General features: G+C 32.7%; 1 protein-coding gene across 4 annotated transcripts in view; it reads right to left on the bottom strand.

Annotated features, from left to right (window-relative positions):
• The window catches only part of EPC1 (enhancer of polycomb homolog 1), a 90,693-nt gene that overhangs the window by 2,435 nt on the left and 70,887 nt on the right, over positions 1 to 17,371 (bottom strand). For 2 of the 4 annotated variants that reach the window (XM_025048639.1, XM_006914470.3), the window contains exons 3-14: positions 14,626 to 14,771; positions 13,996 to 14,202; positions 13,462 to 13,610; positions 12,468 to 12,627; positions 11,285 to 11,461; positions 11,116 to 11,205; positions 10,884 to 11,032; positions 9,068 to 9,420; positions 2,223 to 2,341; positions 2,056 to 2,142; positions 1,091 to 1,232; positions 624 to 987 (exon numbers count right to left, since the gene is read on the bottom strand). In XM_025048639.1, the coding sequence (XP_024904407.1) occupies positions 624 to 987; positions 1,091 to 1,232; positions 2,056 to 2,142; positions 2,223 to 2,341; positions 9,068 to 9,420; positions 10,884 to 11,032; positions 11,116 to 11,205; positions 11,285 to 11,461; positions 12,468 to 12,627; positions 13,462 to 13,610; positions 13,996 to 14,202; positions 14,626 to 14,771 (2,143 nt within the window). The remainder of the gene's footprint in view (positions 1 to 623; positions 988 to 1,090; positions 1,233 to 2,055; positions 2,143 to 2,222; positions 2,342 to 9,067; positions 9,421 to 10,883; positions 11,033 to 11,115; positions 11,206 to 11,284; positions 11,462 to 12,467; positions 12,628 to 13,461; positions 13,611 to 13,995; positions 14,203 to 14,625; positions 14,772 to 17,371) is intronic. The other 2 variants (XM_025048640.1, XM_006914471.3) reach the window with 1 other exon arrangement.

Below are 17,371 nucleotides of genomic sequence, written 5' to 3' on the forward strand. Positions count from 1 at the left end.
ATTTAACTTTTCACACTTTATGTTTGTTTTCTAACTAAACTGAAAACTCCTAATCTATCTCTTTTTGTTTCTCCCATAGTACTTTGTCAACAGCAGGATTTTAATTGCCATTAATGTTTAAAATAGAATGGAGCCTGAGCAAACATTCTAAACTGTCTACTGAAACCCAAGAAGACAAGTTAGCATAGAAAATAATGGTTTGATTAAAAGTTGACCTGGTATGAATACCGTAAGCCTTTACATTAAGAGCAGCTTAGCATACTAGCTATGGTGAGTTCTATCAATTTTGTCTACATAAGAAGCTGTGGCAGAAATCATAAACAAAAGAAGCATTCTAAAGAGAACTCCTTCCACCCAAAAGTGGAAGAAAAATGAGAGCATTGTAAGTTATTATTACACTAAGAGAGTGATGCCCAAATCATACATGAATATTCACTATACCATTTAGTCCAAATTCTCAACAATACTGAATTACATTTATCTATGTAGTTCTTATATAAAGAATTCTCATTTATACGTTTTAATGTACCAAGAAAAAAGGAAAAAACACATAGAGAGTAATGTCAGAATTAAAATTAGATCTTTTATTTTTCAAACACTTTCGTCTTAAGATAACTACTTACCTTGGGACTGAATCTACAGAGGATGAAGATGGAACCTTGGAAACTTGACAGTTTGCTGCGGCAGCCAGCTTTAAGGCAGACGATGGAACAGCACTTAAAGTCCTAGGTATATGTCGTGCATTTATGGGGGCAATAGAGTTTACAGTGGCAACTGATGAAGGTACAGTTAATCGAATGTTGTTCCCAATCAGGACCTGAGTTGTTGCAGAATTGGCAGCAGTTACTTGATGACTCAGTGCACTGTGGGAACTTGAAGTCTGTGTCATGTTTGAAGGCTGTAACAAAGTCGAACCTGCTGTTGATGGACTCGTATGTACAAGTGCTGTTGGCGTAGTACTACTGAGGTGTAAGCCCTTGTATACTCCTAGAGGAAAAGAAAGAAGCAACTAAAAACTTGCAACTTTGCTGTTTATTATAGATATATGTCACAAAGAGTAGCAAAACCATTTCAGTATCTTTATCCTTACCTGAGGCTGGAAGGACGCCATTCACCCCAATTCCGAGCACCACATCATCCTTCATCTTGAATCCCATTAGTTGTTCTGATGTCACCAAAGCAGAAGCAGCAAATTGAGCACTAGCAGAATCCAAAGTCTTGGAAACAAAACCCTAAAAAGAAAAGTATGAAACAAATCTAATCAGCATCATTTAGTCTCAAATTAATATTAAAGCTACACAGGGCAAAAATCAATTTGAATATAAACAAAAGAAGGGGCAAACTACTGAAATATCTTTATATCTCTTCTGACAGTCAAAACTCAAGGAATGTTCAAGTAATCTTATAACTTAAGGATTATGAATTTTGATCTTCATATGTGACTATATGACTAATATGGACCAATTAACAAAATAAACTTTCTATAACGTGTAAACAGTAAATCACCAACACAAAGTGTTGGACAAGAAATAAGCTAGTAAAACATTTCAATGATTGACAAATACATATAATGAATAAATGAGTAGGTAAACTTCTTTCACTTAACTTACACATATATACACCTATAACCAAAGGCACCTTTGGGACAGTAAGATAATTATCCTTTTAGAATGGAAATTAACAAAATATCATAACAAAATATCATAAAAAGGCCCTTGAATTTTTTAAAATGAATTTTTCTTTCAAGATGCTCAGAGACTCAACTCTCAGCCTTTAAGCCTTAAATGTGTTTAAATGGCAAACATTTATCATGCTTTAGGTTTAAAAGCGATTTATTCTAAAAAGAGGTTATATTAGCTTGATAATCTTTAATCAATTTTAACAATAATTAAAATACCAAAGATAAGGAGCTAGGTGTAGGTGGGGTTATAAATGAAAGAGGAGTATTTACAGACCACAGTCTGGACTTGAAGACAGGGTCTCCATCTCATTTAACTATGCTTTTTAGTTTTACTTTTTAAAATAGGGAGCAGAGGCAACAGCTTCCATACTCACCTGTAATGTTCTTTCTAAACCCTGTATAGAATGGCTATGATGTAGATTCAGGCGAAAGCCACTTTTCTGCTGGTTAGATGCAAGGTTCTATGACAACAGTTGGTAATTAGAGATGAACTCTGGTGGGAAACAATGAGGGATAATCATAAGACAGACAAATCCCTCACCTGTGAAGTGTTGGTGGAAGAATTACTATTTGCTTGCTGTTGCTGAATTTGTGCAAGCTGCTGTTTCTGCATTAGTGCCAGTTGCTGTTGATGTTGCTGGTATTGTTCGGCTGTAAATGCTGAACATAAAATGAGGAAACATTTTATAAAAATGCACAGATATACACATCTTACAATACTAAAACAAATTATAGCATTAAAAAATTTGTGCAAAATTAAAGTATTTGACAAAAGCTCGTGGTCCTGTTAAAGATCATTTTTCAAATAAAATTTCAGCATTTTTTCAACCACATTTAATGAGAGTGGCTCGGGTCTAAAGAAAAACAAAATTAAATTTCCTGAGTTAAACAGGAAAGAGAACCGCTCACTTCCCAAGCTGCAGAATCATTATTTTTGTAAGCTGTGACACTTGTGCTAGACAGTGTAAAAAGGTAATACCAGCTTTTTAATCCACATATTTAGAAATCAATTTTGCACTGAGTTTGAGAAGAAATCTGATAATTACCATTTGGTTTCTAGTTTACTCGTACTATTGTCCAAGGCATTCAGAAGATCCCTAATGGTTCTGTGTATAAATTGTTATACATATTTTCTAATTTTAGTCATAAATAATTCTTCTACATGAAACATAAGATTGTTGGTTTATTGCTTTTTTTTTTTTTTTTTAAAGAACCCATCCTTTAAGTTTAACAGGAAGAAAAGAGGCTCCAAATGTTAATTAATTTTCCCCACCCAATTAACCCACCTGGAAAAAATCCAGTCAATAAGAACGGAGTTGTTTATGTTGATTTACTGTACAGAATGATGTCTGAGGAAAGACACTGTATTATGCTACTTATGTTTGTCTATGGAGAGCTCAGTTCTAAAAAAAACAAACAAAAAAATGTTCATTTATTACTCCCCCAAAAGTGTGTGCATTTTTTAAAAAGGAAACCTTTTTCTTTTGCCAATTAAAAAAAGAAAAAAAAAAGCACATACAATCACAACATCTGACCTTATAGGCTTCTTTAAGAAGCCTGTGATGTTTGGATAAGAATTATTTCAAAACAAAAAAAAAAAGAAAAAGAAAAAGAAAAAGGGTTATCATGCATCCCTGGATACCAGGGAATCTATAAATCATGCAAATTTTCTCAACCGTAAGTTTATTATTTTCAAAATACTGCCACTTAATTTTTGTCTTTAACTGCATTTTGATAATTTTGTTAGAATATCACTCCATCGAGTTTTATAATTTTCACTTATAATTCATGATGAATCTTTATGTACCAGGATACAGCTTCTACCCTGTAGAACTACAGATGTTTAGGTAGGAATTCTTTCATATTTTGAATGGATCAGAAAATTGTGAACTAATATTTATGAAAACCTCAGAAATTACTATATCAACACAGGCTCTTATACTTAAGTTGAACTAAGTTTTTGGGCTACAAGAGCAAAAAATTTCTTGTTGGGAAAATTCTATTGATTTTTTAAATTTCGTATTACAAATCTGTTTAGTTGGTATCTGTCCTTCGATGAGTTTCTTTTCCTACTATGTTTAAAATTCTCAGATCTGATTTCTACAGGGAAGACCTTTACTGATAATAGAATAATTCCTAAATACTGATGTAAAAGTAACTTTCTGTCACTTGGATCATTTACATAGAGCAGAAATGTGTTGAATTAGAACTTGAGGAAAATTTATAAAATTTAATGCTGTCCTGAAAATATGTTTATAATTAATACAATATTTATGTTTTAAAAAAATCCATAAAAAGCAACTGTTTAAACCTAAAGATCCTTAATTTAGTAGACAGTTTTGCTAATATGTTTTTTTTTTTGAAATTTACACTTTAATTTCCTAAGCTTGAGTGAGTTGCCTAAGTCTTGAATTTCCTAGTAGGAGATGCTCAGTAAAAAATTTTAAAAAGGACCAATTCTGGAAGGGCAGATCATTACAGATATAGGAAAACAATAACTTAGTATTCACTGAAGACCTAAACAGAAAACTCCATTTATATGAACAGAAATATTCTTTTGTAGAATTTTGCTTGTGTTTGTATTATAATAATAATAATAAAAACTAGCAACAATAATTTGAACATCAATTTGAATAAAAGTTCCAAATAGTTTTGCCCTATTTAAATCAACATTTTAATCCTTGTTCTCTAAAAGGTCTTGAGAATGTCACTATTTTTTTTTTTTAACAACTATTAACTTCCTTCTAATACCGATTTAGAAATAAAAATGTACCTGACATTTTAATCACTAATATTCATCAAGATTTTAGATCACTATGTTAGTTAGCCTATTTCTTAGGTATCTCTATACTCTAGAGTCTGGTTATAAAATTTTCCCTGGATGTTTTTGATAAATAATCTAGAAGAAACATACAGAGCAACATACAAGCTGGAAATGCTGATACTCAGTATGTTCATCTAAAATATGGAAGAGATTAAATTAGGTGATCACTGTAGTCTTTTTTCACCATGAGATTCTAAGATTTTATATTTCTTCTTAGAAAAAAATAAAAGAATTTTAGATCAGGAGGGATCTTTGGTGATTTCCTCCTATAACCTTATAATAGGGATGAAACTTTCATGCGAGGTCACAGATATTTACTAGTGGAAAGGGAAAAAGACCACCTTGAAACCAATGAGATTTTAAACATAAATATAGACAAAAGTTTCTTTTAGATTTATCATTATCCACAAAAAATAATAAAACTTATGTACCAACAACGTGAATCAAGTGCTTTGAAAAAGTCTCACAGACACAGCACCTAATAAACATGAGTCTAAGCAGCAGAGAAGTCATGTGAGGGACATGATTGATTAAAAACTGAGACGAGGGAAGGAGCATGGCAGGACTTTAAATATTTGAAAGACACTATGATGATGTTGGAGATCAAGAAAACTTATCCTGTATGCTTCCAAAGACAAAACAGGAACCAGCAGATTTAAATTTAAGGAAGCAGCTTTTGTTCAATATATGGACAAACATCTAAACAAGATGCTCAGTGGTAGAATCATCTGATTGAGAAAGTTGTTGAATGTGCCCTCACTAGAAGTGTCTAGGCAGAGGTCAGAAACTACTGTTTGGTTGCTTGTTATAGTTCTCTGGGGTAGGAGTTCTCTGGGGTAGATGAAATAATCTAGGATTTTGAGTTCACTTCTCATACATGGAAACTGTCATGCAGTACACTAGCACCTGGAACAGCCCCTTTAGGTCACTTTCCTGTAGCTGAAGCAGATCAACTGAGATGACCAAAGAAGAAAAGGTGGGGAGGGTGACAGGTACTTAGGGAAAAATAATTTTAAAATTCAGTTTGAGACGACAGATTCTAGATTACCAAAATGTGTATTTCTTAAAAAGCAAACAAACAAAAATACCCCCTAATAAACCCAAAGACCTAATTTAAGAGACATCTCTCAATTAGAAATTTTTTGATCAGCACAGAGCCAGGGAATTATTTTAATAAAAGAAAAGGGGTAATTTAAATATATATAAAATGAAATGACTCCAGACAGTATTAAAGTATGATCCCCTAATCAGTAAGCGTGAACTGATAGTTTTGATCAGCCATCTAGATAATCCAATCTGAAAAGAGAAGTTTGGTAATTCATTTGATGGCAAAACATGACCAAACCTGAATTCATTTGGCTGCAAATGACCAGAACATAAGATTATTTGTGGTCAAATATTCTACGTCGTGTGACTTAGAATATTCTTGCACTTCACCGTGAAAATGCAGAACCATTAATGTATTTCACTACAGGTGCTACTCCAGATTTTGCTGAGGATGTAATTCTGAATTTTGAAACACATCTGGATAAGGATTAAGGTCCTGCAGACTTATAAAATCCAACAATGAAAATATTCAGTGCTCAAACCTAGAGTTCTTTTTCTACAGTAAGATTAAATATCACTTTACAAACTGAAGTAAATTGCACTAAGTAAGCTACAGATATTGAGACTTAGAACATAACATTCTAGCTACATACTTCCTATTCACTTATGAGAAGAAGTCTTTAGTACAGGTGTATGAGATTAGAAAAATGAGTTACATGCTGATGTAATTTCATTGAGAACTAGGAATTCAAATCCTAAACATATAAAGGTGGTTTTAAAATCATTTTTCTGTTTTCAGTCTTTCTGAATTAGAGTCCTAATTATAAAAAAAAAATTAATTCTGACATCTGATATCCCGTAAACTCAAACACATTCAAATGATACTTAGTCATTGAACAAACACTAAATTTTCAAAGGTCTTTTCATAAATTAAAAAAAATTAGAAAACCGGATTTGAAACTGTCCAAATCACGTATTAACTAAAGATTATGAAAAATGCGCAATTTATCCTAAGTTTTGGAATAGATTGAGTCCTAAAATCTAGTCCTGGGAATTCTAAATACACATATAGTTAAGCCTTCTCGAGTTCCTCAACATGGTATCATTCTGTTGTATAGCAGCATCCGGAAGGACAAGCACTCCAGCACCTGACTCACCAGGCTACTCATCTGGCCACATAACTATGCAAAACGGCTAAGACTGGGAAGCAAGCAAAAAAGATCCTGAACAGCTGAAACAGAGGCTACAAAAGTTGGTGTGTTAAAACTCATTCCCTTCCCTTAAAATTATGGGCTCTTGATATCCTCATTTAGAATTTCCTATTTGAAAATGAGAATAAATAGGCCCCTTTTGGATGATTTAGAAAAACCAGTCCAGAAGGCATCATTATGCCACAGCACACACATTAATATTTAAACAATGACAGAATATGCAAAAATGACAAAATCAAAACACACATTTGGCTTAAATAAGCAGCAGGCAAGTTTATCAACTGACTCATATCTCACATAATAGTTAAGTTCTAAAGTCAGTGTAGGAAAAATTAAGCCTTAAAATTTCCTTTAGAGTGTACCATGATGCAGACCCATCTCTTTCAATAAACCCAACAGCCAGTTTTGATGCTGACAACAGACTAGATCGGAGTTTCTGTGGTTGAGTACCAGATGAAGTAATGTTAGTGGGCCATGCTCTAGGAAAAAAAAAATCTTTAAAATTATAATTACACTGCCCAAAGTGAACTGCTTCATATGACTAAAGTGGCAATGCAGGCTCTGCTGCAGGGGAGCAAGGGACCACTTCTGCTCCCACAGGGATCCATGCTGGCAAACATTCTTTTAGTGGAACTGTATTTAGAATCCTGTATAACATCTAAACTGCTAAATTTTAATTTTTTGTTTTTCTCCAGGGGTCTATAATTGAATTCACTTAAATGTACATGTGATAAAATTCCACTGTAATACGTTTTATAGAGCATAAAGACAAAAGCTTTAGGTTTCTGGACTATTTATAAATATAAAAGAATAAAGCTCTACTTTATAGCAAACTGTAGGCATCTATTCTCTGAGTATATAGGAAGCTCCAGTAAAATTTAAGGGAAAATTTACAACAAGTGTAACAAAAAAAATTGATAAACTCATTTTTTAAGAGCTGTATCACATACATACATATATATATATGAGAAGGAAATGATTTAAAGGAAAATTACAGTTACTAAAGATTTTTTTTCATCAGCTAAACTTTTGGTAATATTACTATTCAATGTTTCCCTTTTAATATTCTTTGGCCAACACAAATTAAGTAAGTTTTACAATATTAATGCTTACTTAAGTTGAATAGCAAAACAATTCATAAAAGAGATCATTACAAGATCCTTAGGATGGTTACACAATTCCACTTCTCTGTTTTAAAAGGAGGAGAATGTGCCAATTTTCTACAAGTCTCAAAGAATTTTATACAGCTTAAAAATCCTTATCAGGGAAAATGCATTACAAGCTTATACTTTTAAAATCTCTACACTCACTATAAATAAGTCTTTCATATTTAAAAGTTTTTCATTTTGATTGACTATAAAAGCAGAGAGATGGAAATTAATGGGATTATAAATAACCTGTTAGGCCTCAGATAATTTAGATTATCTTCTAGTTGATATCTAAAATGTAATTATTTTTCTTATAAGCTAAAACTTCCACTTCATAGAAATGCTTTTTTTCTAACCACAAAATAAGTTAGTTTGTGAAATCTTTTCTGGAGGTCTTTAAAAAAAGCACATTTTAATATTTAGTAGAAGGTTTTACTGTAGCCTTACATGTTTAAGGAACAGAATAAATATCTTTATAGTCCTTTCAAAATCTAAATTTAAATTATCTTTACAAAAATCTGTAGTAACATAATTTTAACAGTGAATTTCTATAATTTCCATGCTTCGGATAACAGATTGATGCTTTAAAATAGAAATCTAAAATTTTAGAAATATTTTTAGTAGACAGCATTTATTTTAGATACATTTTACAAAGTAGCCATATGCTAAAGTAGACGTTATCTAAAAATGTTTCCAAAATTATTAAAATAATCCTTTAACTTAAATATTGTTCTGTGAAAAATTAGTCTCTCTTATAAATTATTCTGAATTACTGTGACAGCAGATAAGCCTTGCCAGTCTACTTTTAAGCAGTCTAAGTAAAAGACTAGAGACGTGTCCAAGCATAAAACAGCGATAATTTGTGGTCCGTTTTCTTTTCATATTGTTTTGAAAACGTAATTGGTGGATTTTGTGGTTCTCAGTGCATCCAGGAAACAAATGTCATACATTAAACAGTAATAAACCACCTTAGTATGTAGATATGTTTAAATGAAGAAACAGGATTCAAATAAATACTTAAGCATAGGTCTTTCTTCTTTTTTGTAACTATTTTGAGATAAAAGAACTTTTAGCCATAAATACAATAAACCACATATTCAAAAAATTGATGAACATGAATTTCTACAGAAAAGTACATCATAACAAATAAACATACCAAAGTGTGCTGAACCACTGCTACTTTTACTTTGTGTAGAGGTACTGCATGTCTGGGTCCCAGGTTGTGCTGTTCCTGTTCGATTTATACTCCTATACAATTTTCTACAGGAGAGTTCATCATTGTCACTGTCATGTAGGGGTGGTGTCCGAGGCCTAAAATGCCGCCATCTACATGATTTGATATTGACTAGTATCTGACTGAGGTCTTTAGAGAAGGGTTTGTCCGAGGTATTTGTTTCTGAGGTATTGGCAAACTGATTGACGGGAGAATGTTGTGGTGAGGAAAGCATTTCCAAATCCAGATGGCGAAATGTACTGTCATAGTCTGAGTGAGCTCTGTCCAGTAAGACCCTGTTAAAAACAAGGCAGGAAACACGTATGTAAAATAGTTATTCAAAAATTACATAAAAAAGGTTTTTCTTTCTCCCCCAACTCCCAAAAGCCATTTCACACTGAATATTTAAAAGCTATAGATTTCATTATTTCCGTAATTGGCCGTATAGGCTAAAATCTCACTATCTGATAGGGGTTCTTTCTTTATGCTATAATAATCTTATTAAAGAAGAGTAATCCACCTCAAAGAATAAGGTAAATATTTTACAACAGCAAGAGTCTTCTAACAGTTCTTTGGGTTGGTCTACCAGTGTAAGTTACGGATAACATATGAAAATAATTTTCAAATTACTTTTAACCAAAGATTTTCACATCCATCACAAAGTACTAGAGCACTTTAAAAAATGTTGCTAACATATATGTTCTCTATTTAAGGAAAAGCTTTGTGTGCGTGTGTTGTGGGGGTAGGATGGGCAAGGTAGGAGAAAAGCAGTAAAAGGTATATGACCTTTGGGGTATGTTATACTATCGAAATTTCTAATAGACAAAATATTTGAGATCCCTAATTCGAGAGGATATATTTTGACTCCATCTTAAAATGCTAATGCTGACTAATGCTAGTACAGAATAAAATATAGCCAACATAGAGAATTTTCACTACTATTGATGTTAACACAACGATGTGGGGAAAAGTGCTAAATAAAATGTATTTTAATGTCCGGATAATTCTAAACTAATGTTTAAAGTGATGAAAACTGCAACTAAGATTAAAAAATGAGACAAACATATGCATAAGCCAGTAATATGTCATAAATCATATCCTTAGGTTTCTTCCTGAAAGCACCTCGATATTATCTACTTTGCCTTTTAATTTTTCCGCATTTTACGTGAAAGCTTTCGTTTTCTTTGCTTTTATGCACTCTGCAATTCCTTCCCTCCCCCCATACAAAGGTGTTTAGAGTATGAAGGAGTTCTATCAGGTTTAAACAAAGGCAGAAGAGCAATCAGATCGTGACAAACTGGGATGTCAAGATCAGGTCATGCAGATTTTTAGAGGCCTTTTCACTGATGAGTTAAACAACTCAGTATACTATAAATGACATTTCTTAGCCTATTTAATCCTTTTTTTAATATCTCCCAGAACTCCTGAAACAACTTTTTGTAGTTTCTTAATACAATTTATGCAATCATGATTTACACCTGCCCTTGTGTGGTGCCTTCTGTCAGAATTCTGTTAGGATAGATATCTGAGGTTTTCAAACTTGAGAAGAAAAGCAGATCCATTAGGGACCCATTAGTTATGCATTAAAAGCTATGGTTGTATAAGAACCAGGGAGCAAAGTATTTCAGTCAAAAAATCAGTTTAGAATAGCAAATGACAACAAATGAGCTATTTAGAAGGATTACCTCACTTTAAATTTTAGATTTGATTACTCTACTGTCTAAAATATCCCCATGCTTGCAATACAGAAACACCTTACCTTCCACCGCGCCCAACCCGTCTTCGTGCAAATCCAATACACCTTTGGGGTACGGTAAGGGTAGTTAAGCAGTATCTATATCGCACATCCCCTAATCCTCCATCTTTAGGACTAGTCCAAGGCCAGTTGCCAGTTTGGTCTAAGTGAGGCTTAAAAAGAAAAAAATTCAAATTATTTTATTTTCAGTTAAAGGTAAACAGCTTGTTATTTAAAAAGAGAGCCTGAAACTTACAGCATAGTACTGACAGCCTGCTTTCCTACGGAAAGCAAAGGGACCATCGGGATCGTTTTCTTCCTCAGCTTCCGAAGAGCCGGACAAAACCTTTAAATAAAATGAAGTGAGTCAAAACATGACTTTCTACATCCCTGCCCTATAGTCACAGAGAGATTTTTATATTTACCTGGGAGAGAGGCTCTTCGTCAGAACTGGGAAAGTCATACTGGTTTAAATCTTTAGCATTAAAGACCGGCAGCGCAGCAGGACTTGTCTGTTGAGGTGGGGCAGCAGCAGATGACGGTAAGACTTTGGGCTTCTTTTCATATTTACGTTTAGGTCGGATAAGATCGGCTTTATCTTGCTGCAATAAAGTCATTAGTTAATCAAACACTAGGAAACTATGTTCAATAAACCTGCAGTTTTAGGGAAGTTTTAAAAAGAAGTTTACTGCTATATGAAAGCATTCATACTCGTAAGAGATACAGACTCATGTCTTATATTGTAAAGCCTTAGAGGTTGGTTGGTCTCTGTGAAAACATGAATACGCTCCTACAGCCTAAACATAATCTCATAAATTATTTTGTTTCAGTTAGGAAAGGAAAAGAATGTTAGTTCTCCAGCTTCTGAAACCCTGTAACTGCAGTCAATATTTACTGCTAGCTCCTTTTTCTTACTTTTCTATGAAAATACAGGAGAGAATTAAAAAAAGGTAGAGGGGACTATCTAGTCTTTATTCTAAAGAATTAATAAATCAATATAGGGAAAATAATACTGAAAACAATTTTACATACACACAAAGCAGACTTCAGATTACTAGTTAACATAGAAAATAAAGCCATAATACTGAGGTGTTATGAAAATAAAGAGTAGTGAGGATTTACCACTAGTTGAACAATGAAGGCATTCTGGAGTGGTGAATTAATTCTGAGCAGTTTTAGAGGATAAAGTTTTGAAATCATTAAACTAGGGAAACGAAAGGGTAAAATATAGAGGGCAAGAGTGATTGAGCTGATGAACATAGGGCATGTCAGAAATATGTATAAGCAGTGATGGCAGAGGCTAGAAGTATGACTTTGATGTGTAGGAAAAAGGCAAGAAAGATTATGGGCAAAAAACGGTATTTGTTAGGAGGAAAAGATCATGGCAATATCTGGTTATGTAAACATGATAAATATTTCTGTCAAGTTTTATGCAGTGTGACATTATGGTTTTTGGGAAAAGTTAATTACAAAGAATTATTATTTATAAGCCCTACTGAATCAAAAGCTGGCTTTGCAGCAATATTTCATATGTATTTTTCTTTTCACTTTGATTCTAATGATAAAATGCCACTCCATTATCAGCTATTATCACAGAACTTTTATCACCTTATTAACTTTAAACTCCTTCACATCCATTGGTTCCTGATGTTTAAATTGACTGCTATTAGTAATAGGGATGATGGGGATGGCATAAGTAGGTTTCACTGGCTGTCTCTGTGCCATAACCTCAGACATAATCTCTCCATTGTAGTCACCCAAATTATACCTGGAATTATAAAAAAGAAAGTTTAAAAAATTAGTTCTGTAAGTACTTATCCTTAGGACTATTAGTAACAGAGATATAATTATATACACTGATTAGAGTTGGTAAAATTACAGTTAAACTTTGACTAATTTGTTGAATGCTTATTAAAATTAAAGATTACACAATTCCTTTGGTTTCTTCCTTTTACTTTTTGGCTTAGAGCTTTATCTTGCCACCATAAATTGATGACGGTGGAAAAAAAAGCAAAGGTTTGAATTTTAACTTAATAATTTTGGTGAGAGATCAGGCGGACATGTTGAAATTAATGCCTAAAATGGTGCTGAGGAACTTTCTGCTAATTTGAATTGCCTGTGCTGTAAAACTAATTTTTCAGAACTGAATCACAAGAAATTTAATAGTGGTTTTCTTTAGGGATAGGGACTAGGAAGTTGGGAAGTTTTCTTGTGTACCTTGATGAATGATTATTAGAGTGTTAAGATTATGAACCTTTCCCCCTCCTTTATGCTTTTTTAAAAATCAGTACCATCTAGTGAGCAAAATAAAAACTTTGACAAATTCTCTCCCTTATACCCTGCACAAACTCACATAAGTATTAGAAAAACAAGATTTAAAAATGGAAATATCTGGCATATTGTAGTTTACTGAATTCAGTCACTTGAAAACAAAGAGAGGAACACATGTAAAATTTTACAAAGTATATCAACCACACATTTAAATAATCTCTAATTATTAAAAGATTATGGAGTCACAGATGATTGCTTAGAAAATAAATCAACTCAAGATTCAAAATGCTGCTGGTAGCATGCTTCCTAATGCTAGTAAAATATACATTACCTCTTTTCCATTATTTCCAGTGTTAAGTGCAATAGCTCCCTTTTACTCTTTTCTCTTCTTTTTATCATCTCTAGAATAGTAACAGCCCGACTTAGATCTCGACGCAGCTTAAGCATTTTTTCATAAGAGGCCTCATCATTTTTGCGATTCTGCAAATATAAAGTTGCTTGTTTAATGTCAATAAGCATTTGGAGCTAGAAGCTACAATAGCTGAACATAACAGCTATTAATATATATAAAAATGTGTATATTTGAAGGGAAGAGAATTTAAAAACCGTGAAAGGAGGCAGGGATTGCCAGGAAATCAATTCTGTATATGATTTTAAATGGATTAACATTAAAATATATCAATTGCTCCATAATGAATCTTAAGGTTGACTCATTTTACATTAACATTTTAAATTAGATTATATAGAAAGTCTACTTAAACAAATTAAAACACAGCCTTCAGATATTGAGATATTCATAACTAGGATATAAGAAATTGCATCAAAAAAAAAAATTCCAAAAAAAAATTCTCCCAAATTCACTTACTTTCCGAGTCTGCATTTTTTCAGTACGTCTTCTGAAAGCCACATAAGGGTCATTTGTGCTGGAACCATCTCGCTTCTCTTGTTTTACTGATGGGATAAGAGATGGCCCGCGACAATTTTTTCTCTTTTTAATCCAGTATTCATAAACTTCTCTAATTAATTCATCGTCTTCTTTTAGCAGTAGTTTGGCTTCCTGCAGACTGACTGGCTAAATGTAAAATTATGATGTCATTTTCACATATAATACATATATAAGGTTTAAAAGTACTTCTAAATTTAAATGAAAACAATCAAAATAACAACAGAATGTACAACAGCAAACATGTGGAATATCTTGCACACATCATTGAGCTAGATACTTTATATACATTATTTTATTTAATTTTCACAAATATCCTATGATATTTATCATCTCTATTTTATAAATGGGAAAACTGAGTCACAGATAAATGTAAACATATTGCTCAAAATTATTAGGTTATAGTGGGCTGAGATAGAATATAGCTTCATTCTTGTTAGCTCTATAGCCTGCTCGCTTACCCCTCTCCTCAACGTTCTACTTTTTCCATATAAATGTAGATATTTATATAAATACACACACACTTATTATATATGCACAATTAAGTTGTACCTGCTGACCACTGCCTTTTTCTAGACGGTCAATCATCTCTTCAAATTGCAGTGGGCAGATGTCCATTTTCTTTTTCAGTTTATTCACGAATACTTCATCTTCAGAATCCAAATCATAATCAGGCTGTTCAGCATCCAAACTAAAAGCTGACAGAAGATACCATAAACAATCATTTACTGTGTGAATCCATCGACAAAAACCTCTCACAGATGTCTGGATAAAAATAAGACCTAAACTTTCTGAAGGAATAAAAAGATTTCTTTGAATTTTGTTTTCAGACATACAATCTAAGCTTATAGATATGTTTCCCACATTTGAAGTTTAAGAAAGGAGATCACTTTTAATGTTAATATGGGTATAAGTGATAAAAGACAACGGATGTGATCCCATTTCCAAAAGCAAATAAACTAGAAGCTCATTATTAAGAACATAAAGAGCTTATTAATGTATTGCATTGAACTATATGAAAGTTTTATAGTTCAAAACTTGATACAATATCAGCAATTTCATATGGTTTGATAAAAGGTCTTTAAGTAAAACTGTTTCTAGAATATTTAAGTCCTATTTTGTAGATTTTAAAAAGATTTCAATTAAAATATAGCTAACACAATATTGTGTTAGTTTTATCATAGTAGTCAACATTTATATACCTAAAGAAGTGGTCACCATGGGAAGTCCAACAATCATCTGGAGTACAACACTATCACAATATTATTGACATGTTCCTTAATGCTGTGCACCACATCCCTATGACTTACTTGTTTTATATCTGGTAGTTTGAACCTCTAATTTTCCTTCACCTATTCAAACAGAGCTTTTGAAAATCTCGAAATAGATTAAAAAAACTAGACTGTTGGATTAAAAATACTTGTTTTTATGTCTCTAACCAAGATAATCCATATTTGTGTGGTTCATCAGGGTAACCACTAGCCATATGTGGCTAATTAAATTTAATTAAGTTACAAATTCAGTAACTCAGTCACATTTGCCACAATACAAGTATTAAAAAGCAATATGTGGTTAGTGGCTAGTGCTGTACCAGACAGTATAGATTATAGAACATTTTCATCATCACTGAGAGTTCTGTTAAAGAGTGGTAATTAGATAATCCAGAAAAATAAACTGATAGGGACCAACCAGCAATGTTCGGCCTTCTTAAGGGTATATTTTATATACTTTTAGGGTCACATTTTTATATCACTTTCGTATCTTCCACTATAAAAATTACTTTTCTTTAGTTCAAATCACATTTACAAAGCTTAATTATTCATAAAAGTGAAACAGTCCACCTAATATAACCTTACTTTTGCATTATCAAAATATATTTGACATACTTCTGGCATACATTATATCATCAATGACAAGTCACGTCTAACAAACATATCAGGGAACAGAATCAATACTGGAAGGGAAAATTCCTATCCTAGGGAGCTCAGTGAGTTTCCTACTGAAGTTCACAAGTATCTGAGAATCAGACTGCTCTTGCCAATGCAAGAGCTATTCTTTTAGTTGGTACAAACATATCTAGGATCTTTCAACATAAGGAGAGACAATTCTTGTTCATGTATAAAATATTAAAGCCCTAGAGAAAAGCTAACATGAAAAAATTCACTTTAAGATTTCATTTGACCAAAAAGACCACAGGCAATGATGAACTATAATTTAGCTTCAGCCAAACTTGCAATTCCTACAGCTCAGTGACAGCTTATAAAGATGTAACTTGTTTATCATGGTCCTAGAAATAGGAGAATCTTCAAATTTTCTGGGCCATGTTAATGAGTGTCTTCAAAGTAGAAAACAGGGTATGAAGAGAAACAGGCAAATGGGTTGTCTCTTCTAATTAAGTTCTTCCAATTAAAATGAGACTTAGCTAGCCAATAATTGTTAAATAATCCTGTAGAATCTAACTCCTTTAAAAATATTTGATGGGGATAAACACAGACATGTGTATGGTTAAACAAAATATAGTATAATGTACAGATAGGGAAAATGCTATAGAAAAAAATTTTAGCAAAAGAACACAATAATACATATAAACTCACCAGATAATTTTTAGAGAGCGGTACAAACCATGTACTTGCCCTCGGACTCAAGAGCCCGGTGATAGAGATGAAATGTATATAAATATCTATGTAACAAATGCCATATTATTGTTCAGACTAAGTGTATATGGTGGGTATGTCCATAACTTCCAAGAGTATTTTAAAAATACAAGAAGCAAATTGTGAAATAATATTTGGGTGCATGAAATGGTACAAAATGTGGATTAGAAACAGAATACAATCACTGATTGAAAAGAAAGCACATCGTCCAAGGCTGAGCAGAAATTTCTCAGATCAGGAATGGCAAACAGGTTTCAACTCAAGCACTAACTCTCAATGACTGATAATATCTACTTGCAAAACTCCTGGAATAAATTCGAGCAGCAGAAAAGACTGGCATATTAGTGATATTTACTATGGGATAGTAGGTATTTGATGTCTTTGCCTTAGACCTAAGAAGACAAACCTATGACTGGCTAGTTAGATCAGGACATTCTTGAACTTCTTTATATTAATAAGTGACAGAGCTTGGAGTCAATTTTAGAATGTAGGTGGGGAGAGTAAATAAGGAATCCCAGATTTGACAGATCTGAAATCTCAGATCTGAAATCCTTTGTAGATAAAGCTCTGTGGTTCATGCTAAGATTTTATCTGTCAGAAAGTAGTATCAGAAGAATAATGGGGGATTAAGAATGTATGTTGTA

This window comes from Pteropus alecto, unplaced genomic scaffold (assembly GCF_000325575.1).
Source record: "Pteropus alecto unplaced genomic scaffold, ASM32557v1 scaffold605, whole genome shotgun sequence".
In the NCBI taxonomy this organism is placed as follows: Eukaryota; Metazoa; Chordata; class Mammalia; order Chiroptera; family Pteropodidae; genus Pteropus; species Pteropus alecto.